This window comes from Colletes latitarsis, chromosome 1 (genome assembly GCF_051014445.1).
Source record: "Colletes latitarsis isolate SP2378_abdomen chromosome 1, iyColLati1, whole genome shotgun sequence".
NCBI lineage: Eukaryota > Metazoa > Arthropoda > Insecta > Hymenoptera > Colletidae > Colletes > Colletes latitarsis.
In genome coordinates this window covers 34,312,904-34,336,931 of record NC_135134.1, presented here as the reverse complement: position 1 = coordinate 34,336,931, position 24,028 = coordinate 34,312,904, and the positions used below count along the sequence as shown (strand labels likewise).

Genomic DNA, 24,028 nt, shown 5'->3' with positions numbered 1-24,028 from the left:
GTCGTCACAATCGGGAAAGCGAAGCAGGACCCTGTTGATTGCGAGAGTGTGCCGGAAATATTCCATATTGAATGCGACGAGAATGGGTCTGATGTAGATTTGTCGCATCTCAAGGATGACGCGATCAGGCGAAAGGTCCAGGCAATGATCAACGGTTACGTCCCCAAAAGAACATGTGAGTCGGACGTAAAAATGCATCTGATATTGAAAGACGATGAGCCTGTTTATCAGAGAGCACGGCGTTTAGCTCCAATAGAGAGAGAGAAGGTCAATGTGCAGATTAGCGAGTGGTTGCAGGACGGTGTCATACGGCCATCGCTCTCTGAGTATGCAAGCCCCATCGTCGTAGTGAAAAAAAGGACGGCTCGGCGCGCCTGTGTGTTGACTACCGGAGAATAAATGAAAAAATTGTGAAAGATCGGTATCCTTTGCCGCTTGTGGAGGACCAATTGGATGCATTGCAGGGCGCTAAAGTGTACAGCACGCTCGATCTAAGAAACGGTTTCTTTCATGTGGCGGTAGGCGAAAATAGTCGAAAATTTACATCGTTCATCGTACCTGACGGACAATATGAATTTCTGCGTGTACCTTTCGGGTTATGTAACTCACCCGCTGTCTTTATGAAGTTTATTCACGCGATCTTTAGAGAACTTATCAACAGAGGAATTGTATTAGTGTACGTGGACGATTTGATTGTACCGTCGGGAGATGTTATAAGCGGAATTCGGAATCTCGAAACGGTGTTAACGGTGGCGGGGAACGCCGGATTGGAAATTAATTGGAAAAAATGTAGAATATTACAAACGAAAGTTGAATTTCTCGGTCACGTTATTGAAAATGGCAATGTCCGCCCGTCTGAAAGTAAATCAGACGCCGTTCTGAGATTCCCGAAGCCGACAAACGTCAAACAAGTGCAAAGTTTTCTAGGTTTAACCGGGTACTTTCGCAAATTTATACAGGGATATTCACTAATCGCAAGGCCGTTGACGAACTTGTTGCGGATGCATGTAAAATTTAAATTCAGTGCCGAAGAGACAGAAGCATTCGAGAGGCTAAAGGCCAGTTTATGTAGACAGCCCGTACTCAAATTGTATAAAGCAGGAGCGCAAACCGAATTGCATACCGATGCGTCGATGTTCGGTTTCGGGGCAGTGTTATTACAGCGTAGCGACGACGACGGGGAAATGCATCCGGTGCATTTTGCGAGCGGGAAAACAACACAGGCGGAGGCGAAATACGCAAGTTATGAGCTAGAAGTCCTTGCGGTTGTGCGGTCGCTCAAAAAGTTCCGGGTTTATCTGTTAGGGATTCGTTTTAAAATTGTAACGGACTGTAAAGCGTTTTCGTTGACAATGAGCAAGCGTGATTTGTGTATGCGTGTGGCGCGATGGGCGTTATCATTGGAAGAGTTTGACTACGTTATCGAGCATCGGTCCGGCAACCGAATGGCGCACGTCGATGCACTGAGCAGGCACCCTTTGCCAACTTGCTTGATCATTAGCGAGGACAAGAGGAGCATGACGGAGAGGATACGGAGAGCGCAGCAAGAGGACAAGAAGGTGCGGAGAATTTTGGAGTTGGCTGAGGAAGGAAAGATAGACGGGTATCTGGTAAGAGGTGGGGTGCTTTTTAAGGTAGTAGATGACGACATTCGGGTAGTCCTTCCTAGGAGCTTACAGCTACAATTCATCCGGCGAATGCACGAGAAAGGACATTTCTCGGTGGCTAAGACGGAAACAGCGTTGAAGAGAGACTACTGGTTCCAGGACATGAGACCCAGGATCGAAAAAGCAATAAGAAATTGTGTTGACTGTATATTGGCAGAAAGGAAGACAGGGAAACAGGATGGTTTCCTTACACCAATTAATAAGGGCGAGACTCCACTTGACACATTCCATGTCGATCACCTAGGACCTCTGGCATCAACGAAAAAAAGCTATCATCACATCCTGGTCGTTGTTGATGCGTTCACCAAGTTTGTCTGGCTCTATACGACGAAAACAACAAGCACCAGCGAGGTCGTGCGACATCTTGAAAAACAGGCAATCACGTTTGGGAATCCGCGGCGTATTATCTCCGACAGAGGTACTGCATTCACCTCTGGAGAGTTTAAGGAGTATTGTGCGAGGGAGAAGATTGAGCATCTGCTCTTTTATTACTTCCCTGATCCCACAATATCATACCAAAACGAATTACAGAGAGTAATATGCAATAAAGTTTGTTGTTTCCAACATATAAATGTATGAACTGATAGAATTTTATTCTTTGTATACGTCTGTTTACTTATAAGTGTTCTTAAAGTATTTGTAAAGTGTTCCCCGCTTTCGGCCGAAACCGTCTCGAGTTGCTGGTTCGCGCAAGCGAAAAAGGCCTCGAGTGCAAAGGGTTAAGAAATGTAAATTTTTTCAAACAAATATTGAATATTTAGGTCGAGAAATATCTGCTGCAGGAATTCGACCTAGTAAAGAAAAAATAAAAGCATTGCTCGAGTCTCCGGTTCCTATGAGTGTCAAGCAAGTAAGACAATTCATGGGGCTTGCTAGCTATTTTCGTAAATTTATACCGTCATTCTCAGTTTGCACAGCTTGTATTACTAAACTAACAAAAAGTAATCAAACTTGGGAATGGGGTAAAGAACAAGATAGGGCTAGGCAATATATTATAGAAAAGTTGATTAGTGACCCATTATTAATTATTTTTGACCCAGAAAGAGAAACCGAGTTGCACACCGATGCTAGTGCTATCGATTATGGTGGAATTTTATTTCAAAAAATAGATAGGGATTTACGGGTTGTTTCTTATTTCAGCCGGCGAACAAGTCCCGAAGAGTCGCGATACCACTCTTATGAGCTGGAGACTCTGGCCATAGTAAATGCTTTGAAATACTTCCGGGTTTATTTATTAGGTATTAAATTTAAAATTGTGACAGATTGCAATGCCATCAAAGCAACATGTAACAAAAAAGACTTGGTACCACGCGTTGCGAGATGGTAGATCTTCTTACAAGATTTTACCTTTGATCTTGAATATCGTAAAGGAAAATACGTAGAGCACGTGGATTACTTGAGTCGTAATCCTCGTCCTGATTATCGGGTAAACGTAGTTTATGAGGGTTCGTGGCTCGAGGTGGCTCAAAGAAATGATTCGGAAACAAAAAAAATAGCTGAAAGAATTGTTGCAAAGGATTCCATTATTAGTGATTTTGAATTTAAAAATAACATTCTTTGTAGAAAGATACTTAAAGACAATGGTCGAATTATATATCGGAATTTTGTACCGAAAGGGTATAGAATAGGGTTATTGAGGATATATACAAAAAGTATATAAGTCATTGCATAACTTGCTCCGTTAATAAACGACATACTGGTCCGAAACAAGGCTTTCTACATTCGATAGAGAAGAAACCTGTTCCGTTTGATATGGTTCATTGTGATTGCGTAGGCCCTTTTGAAGAATCGAAAGAAGATTACAAGCATATTTTGATCATTATTGATGCTTTTACAAAATATGTCTAGTTAGTTCCGTTAAAATCTCTGAGTGGACCTGAAACCCTCCGTGTATTTCGAGAACGCCTCCTTTTATTTGGTACACCGCGTATTGTTATTCTGGATCGAGGAACTAATTTTACATACAAACCTCTGGAACAATTCTTAAAAAAAAAACATGGCGTTCAATTACATCTTATTGCAACAGGAGCACCGAGAGCCAACGGACAGGCCGAGAGATATGTGGCGACAGTTATAAATTTACTCACGGGAGAAATATCAAAACTTTCAGAATGGCCGAACAAGCTCGAAAAGATACAGTCTTCACTAAATACCACAGTGCAAAAAAGTACTGGGTTTTCGCCGATGCGCTTGCTGTTTGGTATAGAACGCAGTGTGGGATCAGCGGCGCTTGCCGAGGCGGAATTGACTGTCCCAGAAGACAAAATTGACGTTCAAAACGATCGCTTACTTGCGTTTGAGCGATTGAAAAAGAATGCCGAAAAACAGAACGAACGGTTTAACAAAAGACGTAGAAATAACGTAGTGTTTAAGGAAGGTGACACTGTTTTTATACGTCCTAGTGATATACGCAGGGCTAAGTTAGAACCTAAATATACGGGACCTTTTACGATTATTAAATTATTAGAAAATGATCGATATGAGATCTTAGGTGGTAGTGGTAGACCACAAGTAGCGCCCAAAGATCGATTGAGATTGTGGAAGGGTGAATGGTCTGGCGACGATGACATTGATTTGTCGGATGAACCGTTTTAGCGGTTTAATTTTATGTTGTTGTAATATATAGTTTTCTATATATTTTATTGTTATTATGTTTGTCTATGTATTGCATTATCATTATGTTTATATTGTGTTTCTAATATATAATTGGTTGAATTGATATTTTGTCTATAAACTTATTTATCCTGGAAGAATGATAATTTTGGTAAGTGCAACACTTTGTGTGTTTTGGCCTCTGAGCTGTTGTAAGACATTTGTTGTCCTGACTAATGAAATAAATGCAAATTATGGGTGGATGCTTCTCGAGAGCGCGAAGCATGTCAGGTTGGCCGTGTTAGCGTCAACTCCTTTTTCAAGTGGTGACACGTGTCGGGGTCAATGCATTTGGGGCTTTGACTGGATTCCCAAGAGTATCGTAGGTATCGATACCGGAACTATAAGTCTGTCATCAGACTTGGAGCCGAGGTAGTCGACACTCGAGGCGCGACGAATTCTAAGAGTCGCGGATGTTTTGTTTATTGGTCGGCGATAGAGAGCCCGATCGCCGACCATCAAAGATACCGTGTGCGTGGCCGATGAACCGAAGTTATGGTGTTGCACGACACGTGGAAAACGATAAGGGTTTTCTAGAAGGATCTGGCCACGGAGTGGGGAAGGCTTTGCCTTTTGGTAAGAGGACTGTGATGAACCCCACGGCACTTACCCCAGAACCTTAGCGAAATACAGATCGTTTAAAAATTTAATTCTGACATACAGAACGTCGTGTGTAATAAACGAGTCTTAAACCATATGTGTCGTTTGTCGTTTAAATGCTATAACCTCTGCTACAGGTTATGGGCTCAGAACCCAGGGTATGCTAAAACGAAGTAAAGTTAAGTGAAAAGTGAATCTTGAGTGCGCACAGCTGGAAACAGCGAAATACGCGTATGCGAAAAAAACTTCACCTGACGATTGCGATCGAAGGAACACGTGACGCGCGCTGTAACCTTCGTTTTTGACGGAAAACGTTACGAACCCGTACACGCGATAAGAATTAGAAATGAATTAAACAGTGAGAATCGAACCACTCGGAAAAGAAAATTTCGATACGTGGAAGATACAAATTCAGACGTTGCTAATAAAAAATGACGATAATTATTTAGATTAGGGTACACCCCATCGATTTCGATGATTTTGAAATGTTGTAGAAATATACATTTTGAACAACTTTTTCCTATACACATTACCCCCGCTCGCGCTTAGTTTGTGAGATATTTGCAAAAAACTAGTGCTATTACATATTGAATTCTGCCCAGACGTGAAAACTCGTGGCCACGTATACACTGCCGATGCGTAGACTTTCTTCTGTTTTGATTCTTTGTTTCCGATGAAACTAAGATATGTTATAAAGAACGATAAAAATTCAAAATTGACACGTGTAGGCGGGGAAGGGACAGAGCCCCTTCCCCTGCACCCCTTCCCCGACAAATCAGACCCTGACCCAACTTAATCTATGTTTCTAAATGTATTTCGAGATAGATTAGGTTAGATCTGGGTTAGAGTATTATATTGGGGAGGAGGTGCAGGGGGAGGGGCGGAGCCCCTACCCCGCTTACGCGTGTCAATTTTGAGGTTTTCTAAAGGCAGCATTTTCGTAAAACAAGTTCGACAGATCAGAAATTGGTTAATTTGAACGTTTCAATTTAACCGGTATGTACGTCGTTTGCTGGTCACACCGACCGTTTACGAAAACAGTAGATGAGCGACGGTTCCGTGCTAATACGTCGCTTTAGGCGCGTGGTTAACACTCGGTAATGTGTATTGGGAAAATTGAATATTGCATTAATTAGATTAAATTTCGAATTTTATTAAATATTTCATAGATATTATTGCATTAAGGGTGTACATGTTAAGCACCGGTTGATTCATTAATGGGAAACACGTCCGCCATTATATTAAAAAACGCAACAAGACGATCGTTAAAATTGAATTTTCGTCGAAAAAGAAACTCTGCTATGTACCCAATATAATGGTAGGTGCGTATTCCATAGCGGGGAATATTCACCCGTGTTTCCCGCCATGTTCGCTCTATATTTTGGGTATGAGCACCGCTATTTGGATCCACAAAGTTCATTTTGTGGTTTATCGTTAAATGCTTATAGCCTTTGTGATTCAAACAGTCATATGCCTTCCAACAGTCCGAAATGATTGTTGTCCCCGGCTTAATTTTTCGTTGTATAACGGAAAGTATCGTTTCGCTACTTCGATCTGGAACCGGCTCAATAAAAAATTGTTTACTGGTACGATCGAAGCCTCCAAATATCCACTGTCCACTCATAAGACGACCTTTATTATATTTCCATTTGCCAGTTTTCGCTTCATCGACTTCGACAATTTGATTTTCGCCTCCTATTTGAACTGAATATTTTTCAGTCCATAAAACACACAATTCTCTGCAAAAGCTCGCCCCATCAACAACTGTCGTTGTAGATACACCCAGTTCTTTCATTAAAAATGTTTGCCGGGGTGGCCGTAGCATTATGTGGTAAGCTATAAATCTGTAGATGGCCTGAATTGGTATGCGTGCATGTTGGAACCACGTATTATGTAACGCACTAATTTGTACTACGCATTCTTTTTTCATGCGTTTTTTACTACTATTCTTCGTAAAAAATGTATTCCGACATTTAAACATTAATCTCTTACGATTAAATGTCATTTCCTTCTGACATTTAGTGCAAACCATGCTTCCGTGAATTACCTTTTATTCAATTAAATATCTATTAATATTCCGTAGTTGCAACAAATATTTAGAAATTCATAGTTACCTTCCGCTCAATTAAAAAATCTATTAATTTTTCATAGTCATCACAAATATGTAAAAACTCGTATAATCTCATTATAGTTATATGTACTGTAACACTATACGCGAAAATAATGTTATAAAAGTGATTCTTTGGACGAGTTAATTGTGCGTGCTTCTTTACCTCATGACGCGTACTGCTCTAATTGTAAGGAGAAAAAAAAAGAATGAAAACAGAAGAAAGACTACGCATCGGCAGTGTATACGTTGAGCGTATACGTAGCCACGAGTTTTCACGTCTGGGCAGAATTCAATATGTAATAGCACTAGTTTTTTACAAATATCTCAGAAACTAAGCGCGAGCGGAGGTAATATGTATAGGAAAAAGTTGTTCAAAATGTATATTTCTACAACATATTTCAAAATCATCGAAATCGATGAGGTGTACTCTAATCTAAATAATTACCGAAAATAACCAGTATTGGAACGGTTAAAATGCACGTAAGTAAAGAATTAACTGCAAAACTAGAAGAAACCCTTTTCGTGCCCGCGTTGCGCTCGAACTTACTTTCCGTCGAGAAGATGACCGATCGTGGTTTTGTCGTGACCTTCACGAAAAACAGTGCGGTTGTAAAAAATCCTAATAGCGGAGAAGAAATAATGCATGCGAATAAGGAAGCAGGACTGTATTACGTCAGTGAATCCCGCGATATCGCGTCCGTTGCAGTTTCCAATACAACGTTGCGAAAGTGGCACGAACGTTTCGGCCATCTAAATGAATCCGATTTAAAAGGTTTAGTACGTGAAAACAAAGTTCGCGGAATAATCATTTCGAATGAGGGGGGGGGGGGCCAATATCTGCGAAGTATGTATGAAATGCAAGCAAACGCGAGCACCGTTCCAAAAGTCAAATTCATCGAGGGATACTGATACCTTGGAAATAATCCACACGGATATTTGTGGCCCTATGCGTGTAAAATTTCACAGCGGATCAAGATATTTCGCCACATTCATCGACGACGCGTCAAGGTGGTGCGAAATCCATTTCCTAAAGAAACGCAGCGAAATTTTGGAAAAATTAAAAATATTTAAGAACTCAGTAGAAAAACCCACAAGTAAGAAAATAAAAATTCTTAGATCCAACAACGGTACGGAATACAGAAGCAATACCTTCGAGAAATTCTTGAGAGACGAAGGAATTGAACACCAACTGTCGGTAGAATACACCCCGGAACAGAATGGCGTTGCCGAACGTAAAAATAGGACGCTGGTAGAAATGGCGCGTTGCATGATTAGTCAATCCGGGCTTCCTTCAACTTTTTGGGCTGAAGCAATGTTAACGGCAATTTATATCAGAAATAGGTGCCCATCGCGTAGCATCGATGGAAAAACGCCGTACGCTATTTGGCATGGAGTATGTCTAAATGTACAGCATTTATGTACGTTCGGAACAAAAGTATATGTATTGGACAAGTGACCAGGAAAAGGAAAATTTGATCCAAGGTCAAAATGTGGAATTCTAATTGGTTACTCCACGCAGTCGAAGGCGTATAGGATTTGGGATTCTGAAAAGAAACAAGTTTTTCGAAATCGCGACGTGCGATTCATAGAAACACCTCGAAAGGTAGAAAATATAAATAATTTTGTAGAGGAAACTGATTGCGAGGAAGTAACAAAACACAAATCAAGCGATTTGGAGTTTGTGCTGTCAAATGAATATGCTCAAGACCATGAATCGAACGAAGTTTCGAATGCACCGTATTTACGTCCAGATTGAAGACGCCCTCAACTTCTGAGAACAGGCAGAAGGGGTCGACCGAGAAGAATCCAGAGAATGGTAGCTGAAGAAGAGCCAAACATACCCGAAGGCAACAGTGAAAAAAATGTCGATGAAAATATTCCGGAAGAAACTGAAGATGAAGATTCCGAAGAGGAACCTACGTATGAGAGAGTCGAAGAGGACGATAGAAACGAAAATGCAAGCATGATCAATCTCGACGATCCGAAAGATGCTAGAGAAGCATTCCCATCGACCGAAGCTGAGGAATGGAAACAGGACATGTTGACTGAATATGAAGTTATATTGAAAAACAGCACATGGAGAGTAGTCGATCGTCCAAGAAACGAAAAAATAATAAAATCAAAGTGGGTTCTGCGCACAAAGTACAAGCCAAACGGCATGATAGAATGAAGAAAGGCTAGATTGGTAGTAAAAGGATGCTCGCAACGAGCAGGCGTGGATTACGAAGAAACGTTCGCATCAGTCGCGAGAGCAAAATCTATAAGATTTATGATGACGATTGCAGTTGAACTCGGACTGGAGGTACATTAGCTGGATTTTGTTAGTGCATACCTCAACGGTGATATTCAACAGAAAATTTATATGGATATTCCAGAAGGGCTGATAGAAATTTTACCCAGAAGCGAAGCATTCAAGTATATGTCAAACAAAGTTTGCCTAATCAAAAAGGCACCGTACAGCCTGAAGCAGTCAGGACGTCAATAGTATTTGAAATTGGACGAAAGGCTTCGAAATTTGGGTTTGGAGTCACTATCATGCGATCCCTGCATGTATTCACAGAAACAGGGAAAGGACGTAACAATCGTTACAGTTCATGTCGACGATCTAATTGTAGCGTCTAACAATCCAAGTAAAATATTAAAACTGAAGCGAGAATTACTGAACTTTTTCGAAATGAAAGATTTGAGCAAGATACACTACTACCTAAGTACGGAGTTCCATCAATCGAAAGACAAAAATGAAATTACTTTGACGTAAAGAAAGTATACCGAAAATATGTTGAAAAGATTTCACATGGAGAACTGCAAGCCCGTCACAACTCCGATTGATCCAAGTGTAAAATTATTGAAGGAAATATCGAATGAAGAAAAGAAAGAAGCCGAACCCTTACCGTACCAGAATCTAATTGGATTCACTCGTCCAGATATCGCACACGCCGTCAGTATGTTAGGCCAACTCAATCAAAACTATGGAGTGCAACATTGGAAGGCGGCAAAACGCGTATTACGTTATTTAAAAAGTACCAAAAATTATGGTCTATTCTACAAGACGCCGATTGGGCTGGAAATAATAATGATAGAAGATCCTATACCGGATACACTTTTGTACTAGCTGGAGCATCAATCAGCTGGGAATCCCGTAAGCAACAGACTGTTGCAATGCCCACGACAGAAGCCGAACACGTGGCACTCTCAGAAAGCACGAAGGAGGCAATTTACCTGAGAAGATTCATGAGCGAAATCTTTGGAAAACAAGAAGCAGTGGTCATCTACAACGATAACCAGAGTGCGGGTTGTCTAGTTAAAAACCCGATGTATCATAATCGTACGAAACACATTGACATAAAACACCATTTCGTACGTGAAGCGGCCGAGAGAGGAGAAATCAGGGTTCACTATTGTCCAACGGAGGAAATGCCTGCAGGCGCGTTAACAAAGGGGTTGTCATCACCGAAGCATAAAAAATGCCTTGAAAATTTTGGAGTACGAGAAATAAACGAATATTTGTCCTAATGTTTCGGATGCATGTTTGAGGGAGAGTGTTGGAAATGTTATAATTCTCATGTCGGCAAACATGCAGGCGTTTCAGAGATATTTTTCCCCCCTCGTTGGCAGGCGTTGTGCGCCGTCTTTTGTTTTAACAAAACAGTACATCGTCGTACCATGTATAGAACGTCGTGTGTAATAAACGAGTCTTAAACCATATATGTCGTTTGTCGTCTAAATGCTATAACCTCTGCTACAAAAACCTTAGTGGATCCAACGAATTTAAGTTCTTTCACTGTTTATCACTGAAGGACAGAGTAATAAACACGGTGCAGGCATAGAGTTTCTTTTTCAAGTGGACGACACATTTTCTTTATGTACGATTTTCATAGCGATAGGACATTTTTTCTAGACGTAAAATAAACTTTTTAATATGCGTATTATAGCAAAGTATGCGACAAATTTTTGTATATTTTTTAGCAAATAAGTATATCTTACAATGTTTCATATTTCATGAAATAAATTAGAATGATTGCGTTTATGAGACAGGTAATATACCATGAAGTAAGCACCGTTTTCCAAGAGCGTCGGTAGTCCAGCAGTAATCGTTCGAAAATGCATATATTGTCAGCATCATACTTTCTCCGGGTGGGGGGGGACGTATGTATCGAAGCTGACGCTTCACTTTTGCTATGGTTTCACCTTCACAGCCTGTGGGACGAAGGAAATGAGAAAGGTGTTTTGTTACGAATAACGAGGAGTCCCTCATTTCACCGTTCCTCAGAGAGCGATAGTTAATTCTGCGTCAACATTAACACATTCATTGGTGACCCCAACGTGATTCGTCACGAGTAAAATCGACGCAGTACAAAAAAGGAAGATCTAGCGCACACGTGTAGGCACGCCGGCGCATATGCTACCAGGGTTAGAAGACGGCGATAGAAAATTCTGAAAGGCTGTTTGCCGAGGAAGTCCCCTTCCTTGGAGAAACCAACATCCCACGAAATGGAGAAGCAGATACGCCAACTGCAAGGACGGCTCCGGGAGCTGGAGATGCAAAATCAAGCCGAGACAGCCACGCCACCCGTAAGTGTCGTAGCATTATACAGGGTGCGTTTCAAAAGTAGTAGGACTGATTTTTTATAGTCCGAGCGAGGCGTAGAAACAAAGTCTCTATTGGTGGGCATTGTGGCGGGGGGTGCCGCGAAGAGAATGCATGCTTACATAGTCGCCTCTGAGTGTTTGGATAGTAAATATCGCCAAAACATTGAGACTCTGTTTACACATCTCGTCACAAGCCAAGATGAACCGTACACTCGAGCAGCGCTACGCGGTAAAATTTTGCGTGAAGCTTGGGAAAACTGCAACCGAGACTTACACAATGATAAAGGATGCTTTTGGAAATAATTCAATGGGCCGATCAAGTATTTTTGAATGGCACAAATTGTTTAAGGAAGGAAGGGAGCAAGTTGAAGATGACCATGCAGAAAGTGTGTGCGAAATTGGTTCCGAAACTTTTGACAGACGAACAGAAGGCAAACCGGGTGCAGATTTCCCAAGAAACTGTGGATCGTTTGAGGGATGAACCGAACTTTTTGAAGAGTGTGATCACTGGCGACGAAACGTGGTGTTTCGAATACGACCCGGAAACCAAACGTCAGAGCGCAGAGTGGCACACGAGTGGGTCTCCAAAACCCAAAAAAGCACGAATGACCAAGTCAAAAGTGAAAACGATGCTCATCATTTTTTTTTACCACCAAGGCGTCGTTCACAAAGAATTTGTTCCACCTGGCAAAACTGTGAACGCACAATTTTACGTGGAAGTGCTCGAACGACTACGGAAAAAAGTGCTCCGCGTGAGACCAGCGATGGCCAGCACTTGGAAATTGCATCACGACAACGCACCGTGCCACACCGCACTGTTGGTACAGGAATGGCAGGCCAAACACAACTTGCTAACGCTACCTCATCCACCTTACAGCCCGGACAGATGAAAGGACGTCGTTTTGACACAATTGAGGCAGTGCAAGAGGCCGTAACGCGTGGATTGAGGAGCATCCCGGTTGAAAATTTCCAGCAAGCGTATGCGGACTGGCAGACTCGCTATACTAAATGTATTAATTCAGGAGGGTGTTATTTCGAAGAATATTGACGACTTATACGAATATCTGCAATAAATTTGTTTTGATCAAGTCAGTCCTACTACTTTTGAAACGCACCCTGTATCGTCAACCGAAGATCGCAAATTTTTGCCGCGACAATCCGACGTTGTGGTTTGTTCAGACGGAAGTTACTTTGCAAAATGCGGGAATAACCGTATCTTCAACGAAGGCAAACTTTATAACAGAAAAACTAGACATGAACACCCTTCAGGATGTCCAAGACTTGTTAACCGCGGAACCAAGACCGGAAGACATTTACGAACAAATCAAGGCGCGGTTAATTTCTACTTTCGGTAGTTCTAGTGAATCGCGGTTGCGTTAGCTAATAAAGGGTCAGGTTTCAACGCTCGGGAACCCTTCGCTTATCTTAAGTCGTCTGCATGCTCTGGACTCGGATTGTGCAAACGATATTATTCGCACGGTCTTCCTGAACCAACTGCCGACCCCGTGCTGAGCAGCGTTATCGGTCTCAGAGGAGAAAAATTTAAATAAACTAGCGTTAATGGCCGACAAGTTCGTGGAGGCTCTCAGAGTAGACCAGAATCAAATATCAGTGGTCGAGTCAAAGAAACCTTCGACCCTCGACCAACTTATTGCGGAGGTGCGTAAATTGGCGTCGGAAGTCGCGACATTGAAGTCTAACGCGAATCGCGGCCGGAATAGAAATTTCAGCAGATCAAAATCACGCGAACGTTCCAAATCGCCATCCGTTTGCTGGGTTCACCGCAGATTCGGAGATAAAGCCAGGTTTTGCAAAAAGCCATATGCATGGGAGGTTCAGCGTAAATCGGAAAACTAGACAACCCCGCCCGCTTGGAGGCGGTGGGTGAGGGTCTCGTGGAGGCAAGGCGTCTCCATATTCGCGACATAGAATCTGGGCTGAAATTCCTGGTCGACACTGAAGCAGAAATCTCCCTAGTTTCCATTGATAGGAGTTTGAATCAAAAGTCCTCCGACTTTAAACTTTTCGCAAATTAAGGCGTCCAATTGCCTGGGATTTTTGTGTTGCGGCAGTTCCTCAGCCGATCATAGGAGCAGACCTGCTGAAACACTATGGGTTAATCGTAAATCTGAGTAGAAAATACGTAATAGACCATTCTACAGGCATCTCTGCCCTGGGAGACTTATTAAACTCCACCAGCTTGGGGATTAGTGTCCTAGACAAATCGTCTGATTACTCTAAGCTGTTGTCGGAATTTCCAAAAGTGACCGGACAAGCTCCCTCCAAGCTCATTTAATCCCAATAAGTTCTCCATAATAACGAATGGTCCTCCGGTTGCTGATCGCGCGAGATGTCTAACATCGGAAAAACTCACAGCGGCCAAGGCCGAGTTCAAACATCTCGTGGAACAGGGAATTTGCAGACCGTCAAGCAGCCCGTGGGCAAGCCCCATACACCTAGCGGATAAAAAAGATGGCAAGATCAGATTTTGTGGCGATTATCGCCGCCTCGACGCGGTCACCGTGCCCGATACCGCACCTACATGACTTTTCCAGCAATCTAAGGGGGAAAACGACTTTTTTTAAGATAGATCTCCTCAAAGCATACCGCCAGATTCCGGTGGCGCCTGAGGATATTCTTAAAACCGTTTGGTCTCTTTGAATATATAACTATGCCCTTCGGCCTTCGAAACTCGAGTCAGTCCTTCAGGGCGCAGCCCTGGAGTAATATTTAGGTGGTTCATGGAAACCACTAGCTTTCTTTTCCAGAAAACTTAGCTCCGCGCAAGTGAATTACAGTGCGTATGACCGTGAGTTGACGACAATTTACGAAGCTATCAAGCACTTTAAACATTTCCTAAAAGGTAAAGAATTTAAGATCGCGATTGACCACAAACCTTTAACATATGCTTTTCGCCAGCGTGCGGATAAAGCGTCTTCACGACAGCGACGACAAATATCGTTTATTTCACAATTTACCACTTGCGTTGAACACATACCAGACTCCGATAACGTAGTAGCTGATCTGTTATCCCGAATCGAGTCCGTTCGTTTACCGCTAGAATTTGATCTCGTGGAAGTGTCCAAACTTCAGAAAAGTGATCCGGAATTAAAAACTTATTTTTATTATTCATTAGTGCTAAAAAGTATAGAGTGGGGACCGGATCACCATCGCATATATTGCGATTTAACGGGAGAAACCTTACGTCCGTTTATTCCTGCGCCGCTTCGCAGACGAGTTTTTGACATGTTCCATCAGCCTGCTCATGCCAGTGCCAGGGTAACGGACCAAGTAATCAGGAAACAGTATGTATAGCCGAACATGTACCGTGAAATCACAAAATGGTGCAAAGAATGTCTTAACTGCCAGCAGTCGAAAATTTTTCGACACGTCAAAAATCATCCGGAACAATTTGTTCCACCAGATGGACGATTTAAACACGTCCACATGGATTTGATTGGTCCCTTACTCAACTGCGAGGATTATCGATACTGTCTAACACTTATAGATAGATTTTCGCGATGGGCCGAGGCAGTGCCGCTTAAAGAAACTTCAGCCCAGACAGTCGCGCGTGCGTTTTTCAATGGGTGGATCTCGCGTTTTAGAGCATCGGAGACTCTAACCACGGATCAAGGAGTCCAGTTCGAGTCCCAACTACTTAACGCATTACTAGTACTAACGGGATGTAACCGTGTTAGAACTACGGCTTATCATCCGTCCGCAAATGGGCTAATAAAACGTTGGCACCGTGCCCTAAAAACAGCGTTAATGTGTCACTTGGACAAAAACTGGGTAAGACAATTATCCACAGTCTTGCTAGGATTACGAACACATGTGCGATTAGATACAGGCGCATCTCCCGCGGAAATGTTTACGGCACGACACTGAGAGTTCCCGGCGAGTTTTGTCTTTCGGATGAGTATGCGCCAAATCCTCAAACTTTCGTGGAGGAATTCCGCGAGCACATGCATAAGGTGAGACCGGTTCCAGTAACACACAAACATAAAAAACGTGAATTCTTTTATAAAGAATTGCATACATACTCTCACATATTTTTAAAAACAGGAATGATTAAAAAACCCCTAGAACGACCTTACACTCCGGGACAAAAAGATAGCACACCTTATATTTTCCCATATTTTGTGTTAAGGGCTAATTAAGATACATATTTTCTTTTACTGATAACTCAGAGCATGTCTGTATATACAATTTACGAAATATCGTCCACAACATATACTTCGACAGGATTCTAACACAAAAAATGTAAATATTACTGTTCGCAAGTGGGACAAAATGATAGCACATGTGGTAAATCCACGTTTTCCAGTTACACTAAAGCTTGCGAATTGCGAATATTAACCTCGGAACATAGTTAATAAAGTCCGTGATATTATTTCATGTTGTATATTTGTTCAAAAAAGGCGAAATATTATCAAAAATGGGTCGCGGAAAGAGATTGAACGCGTGTGAAATGGACACTATAATAAAATTGAAAGAAGAACAATATTCAGTGACAAAAATAGCAAAAATTATGAATAGAAATCGAAAAGTAATAATGAATTTCTTGAAAAATCCGGAAAACTATGGTAAAAAAAAGAGTTCTGGACTTCTGCAAAGTCTAAATGCCCGGGAACGACGTGCAATACTAATAAGACCAGCATCAAATTCTAAGATAACTACAAGGCAAATTGCTCAAAGTGTTCGTGTAGACACTAATATAAAGAATGTGAGACGTGCTTTACAAAAATGCAAATACATAACACGAAGAAAATTGAAGAAAAAGTCTTGGTTAACTGTGCAACATAAGATGAATCGATTACACTTTGCGGAAAAGAATATTCGTATACGAAAGAAATGGCGAAGAATAATATTTACAGATGAAAAGAGGTTTAATTTAGATGGATCTGATGGTCTGAGTTATTATTTTCATAATATGCGAAAAGAGGAACTGTTTTTGAGTCGTTGGCAAATGGGAGGTGGTGGTATGATGATTTCGTGCGGTATCGGGTACTATGGTAAAATGGAAATCAAATTTATAACAGGAATAATGAATAGCAAAATGTATTTGAAAATGATTAAGGAACAAAGAAACACATACGCCACCAGAATTGCTGGAGAGAAGTTTATTTTTCAACAGGATAATGTCGCAGTACATACTGCAAAAGTAGTAAAAGAGTACTTTTCTCGAGAAAAAATTTGCATTTTGGATTGGCCAGCAAGGTCACCCGACCTTAACATTATTGAAAATTGTTGGGGAAATTTTTCCCGAGCTGTATATGGAAATGACAGACAATTTGGAAATATTGCCGAATTAAAAAAATGTATTTAAGATGAGTGGAAGCAATTAAAGCGAAAAACTACTAAAAAACTCTATAAATCTTTGCCAAAGAGAATGATGGCTGTTATTAAATGTAAAGGAGGAGCCACAAGATATTAAGCATAAAATATCATTCGTTAATTTATTGTTATACATAATTTTAAGTTAAATGTGCTATCATTTTGTCCCACTATATTTCCTTAAAAGTTCTTCTTTTTTTTAATAAAATTGTATAGACTGGTGAAATTCAATTCAATTTCATTTGTGTATGTTTATAGAGGTATTTTGCAAGAATGTATAAAAACAAAACTTTGGTTGTAATATTAAATAAATAAAAATTACGTTAAATTTAAAGTGTGCTATCTTTTTGTCCGGGAGTGTATACTGGTCCACATAAAGTATTAGAAAGAATCAGCGAGCAAAACTACAAAATTGATTACAATGGTACACCGCGTGTAGTTAATACAAAGCTGCTAAAACCAGTATATTTCGTCCCTGAAGATTTCGCGACAGAGACCTCATGGAAAACGCTGGTAGGTCAACCAAGTGCAGAGCAACGCCCTACGCTAAAGACTTTTGCGCGAAAGAAAGCGACAATTAACGTGGCAATGAATAAAGTATACCAAGTATAGTTTATATCAAATACAGCTTGTACCAAATATAGTTTATTGTAAGTAATATTAGGTATTTTGTAACATTACATTGTGATTTTCTAGATATTAAAATTAATAAATATTATAATCCACGGCGTTAGTTGATAAGGTTGGCTAGATGTTATAAGTCCGTAAAATGTACAAGGAAAAGATCGTTGACATTCGGGGGGGGGGATCGACCATTAGGTCTGAGGCGTGAAGCGCGCTACAATCGTAATACAACTCTTTTAGTAACCTAAAAAGACTTCAATTCTGTGGCTGTATTTTATCAATTTTTTTTCTCGACTTTCGACGTTCATATTAATAAATGTGAACACAATCTCGTTCGATCCTGACTAGCGCGCGCTACATTGGACCTTTCTCTTTCGAATGAAACCTCATCCGACCCAAAATCTGCTCATATAAGGGCAAAATCTCTTATTCCGTAAACCCATATTTCGGGGCAAATTGTATCGGTATAAAGCGCGCTGCATTACCCGTGTATACTCCCTTAACAGTTGAATGAATTTCAATGAAATTTTACATTTAAGTTTTATGTTCTCGTTTCAAAGTCTGATTAGATTTTGTGCGCGATCAGCTGTCAGATAATGATGATTATACGTCTCGTAATTTTAATTATTCCAATACATTCAGATTATTTGTAAAAATTTTTGAAATGTTTTATATAAATCTTAAGAAGGATTAAGATCAAATAAACTTTATCTCCATTTTTTCTATCTGCTGTTACAGCAGTGACACATGTAGGTTGATGACAGTGTTTTGTTTATACTCTTCGCGGGGCGCTGGGTCGTAGAAATGGCGAGGATGGAGAAAGAAGGGGCGTAGATATACATAGCCTAGTCTCCGTAGGCTTTTAAAGGGCAATAACTAAAAATAAAATTCTATTGCATGAATAGCAGTCAATTTAATGTATTCTATTTCACAGTAATGAATTCAATGGATAATAAAAAAAAAGACAAGACGAATGTGGACGTTTTAATATACGACGTGTGGTAATGTTACAAATAAATAACGATTTTTTGCATTTTAATGGAAGGACGGAAATTGAGATTCATCATATTTCCATTGAACGGTAACGTGCACGTTATTGTTTTTCCAATATTTAAATTATTTTGTTATGTAAAGTTAAGTAAAATATATAACATTTGATTCTGTGTAACAAATTGAGACGGTTATTAAAAAAAATAGCGGAAAAAGTCAATAATAAACTAATAGTCACAATATGATCAGGGGGTCTTAAAACGTGTATTTTCGCTAAAAAGTTTCGGAAATTACTTTCCTTATACCTTACGTAGGTCGAAAAGTAAAAATGCTGAGGCAGTCGAGACTTGGAATCGTATGCCGATTATCGCAAGGTCGTATTTCAACTGTTTCTCTTTTTCAAGAGCAAGAAGGATAGGCTCACACTAGCGTTCTTTATCGATTTCTTAAAGTTGTGTTTAGTGCCGAGCTCACGTAGAGGTGGCTCATGCGGTAGTATATGCCTGCTACCCCTACCACTCCGTTAGACGCTAAGGAAGTTCGTCGCATTATTGTCAATTTCGATGCACTCAATTATGCCCGATCTGGCCACACTGGCCCTACCACCAACGTAAGCCTTGTGGTAACGTAGGTAGGATATTGCATCTCCACTCCTTCCCCGTACAACCGCCGGGCGAACCGACCGCTCACCGAACCGTCGCCGTCCGAGCGACCGATCGCTTGCAAAACCGTCGCCGCCCGAGCGAAGCGACCGCTCGTCAAACCGTCTCCGCCGGAGTAACCGACCGCTCCACGTCCGCCTATAACATTGCCTCCTAGCCGTTAAGTACCGTTGGTAATAAAGCACCGTTAGTGATTAAGTACCGTTAGTAAGTAAACACCGTTAGTACCATCTGTTATCGCTAGCCCGTAAGCCTCGTTTCGAGAATAAAACGCTAAAAACTATCAAGCATGCGCCTTGTCACTCACCCGCACCAAAACCTGACTAGTCGACTGGGTCGTCAAGCACGACCTTTCTCGAGCCCCCGAACCGAACCGAACCGTCGACGGGGGAACGGTTACAAATTCTTGATCACATGTCTCGTTAACCGCAATATTTAAATATCGCGTTAATTCGACAATCGAAAAACGTTGATTAAACCATCGCGTGATCGAAAGAAAAAACGAGTCATTTTTTGTACGGTGTTGTTTCTGATTTACGCAACATTCCAGAGCCTTTTCTGCGGTGTAATACGTTTTGGAAGCAATACCGTGTAGAAAAACTCAAAATTTACTGTCGATAACAGTCACGTGATCGGTTCTGTAACGGTTCCTAAAGAACAGGTGTTACTGCGCCCAAGTACAGGGAAGATACGACGATAATAAGAGATAGATAACGAAAACCAGACAGCGCTTCGAGACGACAATTTTCCCACTCGTGACCGCGGTTAAGAATGTCTGTCCCTTCGATCTCTCGCTATTTGGTTCTCGATGAGAGCGGATCTCAAACGCCGACCTCGTCTGACAACGCAGACCGATCATCGAAAAATTAGATTCGTTTAACTCGTCGTAGAATCACGTGAACGAAGTAGCACGAATTTAGGCAGCTGCGAATTCTGAAAAATCCTGCCTGAAGTCGAGATACTCGAGCCATACGTTCTCGTGCAGAAATCGGTCAACGCGTTGAACGAACCATTTTAGAAAGCAACAAAATCACACTGATTTTTTCCACCTAATTAAATAGCAACCGGTGGCTGAAAAATGCCGAGCTTACATTCTTATAGTGATTGGTTACAGCCATCGGTGCTAAAGAAACACGTACCGCTTTAGACAGCGAACGCGTAGGAGTGAAAAGTAATAAAATCTGACTGATTCTCTTTCCAAATAATTAAATAGCATTCGGTGGCTGGAAAATACCGAACTTGCACTTTGTTCAGGAATTAGCTCATCTCCTGGCCACCACGAGTCTCATTAGCAGCACCTCTCGGGCATAGTTTGTGCACGAGAAGGATAGCTGGCCCTGCTCACTGCGCAGTGCGCCATATGCTGATTTTGGGCATCTGCATATGATTGACAGGTGCGCGCATCGATCCCTCTAACTGCCGGTCGAAACCTCGTGGCGGCCAAGACCGCAGCCATCTCCCCAGTCTTGTTCAGACCTCATCGGCAATACGACGTTTGTGTGATAAAGTCTAAGTTCTTTTCTTTGTGCAGTATTATTTATTCGTACTTTATGTAATTCACTCACACTCTGTAATTCACGCTCAAACTCAAAAGCCCCTTGCAATTATATTAATTGTAAGGGCGTTATGTATTTGCTGAATACATAATCTAGTTTTTCTCAACTCTCACACTCTGCGGAAATGGTCATTTCCTTAAAGATCTCACTATTACCTCTCATTCTGTATCATTCATATATATTTGAACCATTGTTCGTAAATGTGGATTAAAGACCTTGTTAACCAGTTTTGCACCAGGTTCATTTTTCGCGAACCCTTCCACCTAACCGGCATCTTTATCAATACAGTCCACGATCTCAAACATTTTTTGGTCCTTCGAGCCGGATCGCGATATGAACTGGTGCAAATCTGTAGTGGATTCATAAAACATCAACTCTTCTACATAGAACTTTGGTGATTGTTCGTGCCCTTTGTTCGTAACCTTTCTGTGCGCGCACGTGTTCGGCGAAATCACAAAAGCCCCGCGCTCAACGGTTGCAGCAGTGACGCTCAACGTACTCAGTGAATCTCATCTCACCCAGTGATACTCAACCTGCCCAGTGGTGCTCTACCCGTGCAGTGATACTCAACTTTCGCAGTTGTGCTCAACGCACACAGTGACTCTCCTGTAACTCAGTGACACTCAACGTGCACCGTAGTGCCAACTACACCAGTGCCTCTCATCGTCTTCAGTGACCCTCAAACTTTAGTGCGACATACGCTGGTGTAAGTGAAGTTCAACCTCAATCATGAGTGAGAAGCAGCTCAAGTCATCAAAAAAGAAGAGCGAGGTAACCGCGTCGCGACCAACCTCACCCACTCCTAACATATCATCTTCACCGTCAGCCTCTCATCACTCTCTTGAGGTGCCTGTTGCCGCTCATCCAGATCCAAAGATCACTCGCTCTCAATCCTCGGTCGGGATTCCTACGGAACTGCTCTGCAAATATCACAGCCAGATTTGCAGAGCTCGGCTTCTCCAGTCAATTGAGAACGATCTGCCATTATTGCCATCTGAGGCGTTAATACAGGAGCTTCAACTGTTCACGACCCAAGTGGAGGAAATACACAAGGCCTTCTTGAAGGATCATGCGTACTTTGAAATGACTTGGCCAGCATCTCACCTTAACCATGATTACTTTGAAGGCGATCACTTCATCAAGGAGGCAGCGTTGGTCTTTAAACTGAAGAGAGCAATTAGTAAGATCAAGTTGCAATTGAATCCCCATGCAGTCTCTCAACCTGTCGCTTCAATACGCTCACATACAAAACTCCCGGAAATTACAATTCCGGAGTTTAACGGCGCTTACGCTGAGTGGCCCACCCACCTACGTCAATCATTGAGAATGGAAATCTCAATGATATAGAACGCCTCCACTACCTGCGATCGTCACTCAAAGGAGAGCCAGCCAGATTGATCAACAACTCGTCGGGAAGTCATTTTCACCATCGTGGATGTTGAAGAGTAACCACCTAGTCTTTATAAAACAAAAGACATGCGCGAGCCCAATGCTCGTTTAGTCACGTCCCCCCCTCCCCCCTCTATCTCAGTTGCCTTTCTGTTTATTTACAAGATAGTAGCAACACCAAGTTATCATATGGTATAAACATAAAAAATGAAAAAGTAGAACTAATAGGATACACCGATGCAGACTTCGCTGGACACATCGTGACAAAAAAAAGTACGTCAGGTTATATCATATTCTATAACGGAGGGCCGATTAGTTGGTCTTCAAGAAAACAATCTATGGTAACTGTTTAAAGATTTGCATAATGCCGAGCGATTGTCCTCGGCCGTGATTACCGTTAATCCTGTTAACGTACAATTCGAAGGAGATTATCTCTAATAGGATTTGTACAGCAAACAGTGATAGAAAAACGCGTGTATTACTAGTTTTTCTGGCATCGGTAACGGCTCATTACATTCGATTCGAGTGTGCTAACGGTGTTGATGACGTCAGTACCGTGAAAGAGTAGTGCGCTAAGAATCAGACGGAGAAAGACTGCCGAAATTTAGACAGCGCCGCGTAACGACTAATTAGAGTAACGCGGCCACGTCTTCGGCTGTCAATCCGCGCAGTCCTACGTAGACTTCCAACTAGAGCGGATCGGCTCCCGATTGCACTCGAACGGAAAGATTTACAAAAGGAAAGTTCGAATTGTTTGATATTCAGAACGATTCTGCCTATAGTTAAAGAGTGTAAAGAGTAGATGTTCAGTCTGGTGCGGGTCCACTGATTGACCTCGCATAGCTGAGAATTCGATAAAACTCGAGAAAAGTGTGGAAATAATCCGCCTTTTCCTTGACAAACAGATCGGTTTAGATTCGGTCAAATACACCCCGGAATCTTGTATGGGATTTCCCAAATCGAGATTCCACGAAATCAGTCCTGCGACAGGAGAGAAAGTTGGCAAAAATTACGCTTCAATTTTCTTGTGATTACCGCCAGGCTGAGGAGACACCAAAGGAAGGCACCTACGTGGTGAACCATCCAGGTGGGTCCATTGTAGTCGGGTCGACGTCCACAAAGGACGTCTGACTTTTCCGGTCTGCGAGTCCTTACTCCTACAGATCCCGCCGGTGTAACGTTTAGAGGAGCACCTGTGCGGAGGAGTAACGGAGTCGTGGGTCAGGCCCCCACGTGGTTCGAATACTGCTAAGTGCAACGAATAGATGTGCAACGTGCAGTGAACCACGTGCAGTCGGGCTCCGTAGTGCAACCCCTGACCAATAAGTCGTCTGTTGAAGCAGCCAAGAGCAGCCACAGTTCGACGGTTGGGCTGTTGCACTGCACTGCGTTTCGGCGCATAGACTCAGTGGACAGACTCACGGGAAAAGTGCATTTGGAGCCTTACAACCTCCACTTGCAATCCCGTCCACAAGGTAATCGACTGCAAACGGCGTAGATAAGGAATTTATTCTTTATCAAAAGCCAAAATTATAAATACAGTCCACTAGCGAGCTCGTATATTACGAGCGAGCGTAATTCTCCGCTCCTATACATTCGATTCCCGAAGCCAGGAGCGTGAGGACACAAACACGGCATAGATATGTATAACGTGTTTACGTGTGTCTAACACATAGCCGTGTTTTTCTGATTATAGGAACCTTGGCCTACCTCAACCCGGCGAGTTCGGCGACCGGCAGAGACGAGGCAGGCAACGTCCCAGCACGATTATAGATAATCACAATTTATTTTGGTTTTCGATTGTTATTTTTATTTCAATTTTACGTTTGTAATAAAAGGTCGGCGTAGAAG

At 41.9% G+C, this 24,028-nt stretch overlaps 2 protein-coding genes across 5 annotated transcripts in view; both read right to left on the bottom strand.

Moving 5' to 3' along the window:
* Ppt1 (Palmitoyl-protein thioesterase 1) overlaps positions 1–24,028 on the bottom strand; it is a 482,953-nt gene that overhangs the window by 113,018 nt on the left and 345,907 nt on the right. The gene's annotated exons all lie outside the window — the stretch shown is intronic.
* LOC143342677 (uncharacterized) lies at positions 6,115–6,744 on the bottom strand. The gene is made up of 2 exons (XM_076766802.1): positions 6,509–6,744; positions 6,115–6,424 (listed from the first exon to the last, which is right to left on the bottom strand). The coding sequence occupies exons 1-2, from the start codon at positions 6,742–6,744 to the stop codon at positions 6,115–6,117; spliced, it is 546 nt and encodes a 181-aa protein (XP_076622917.1).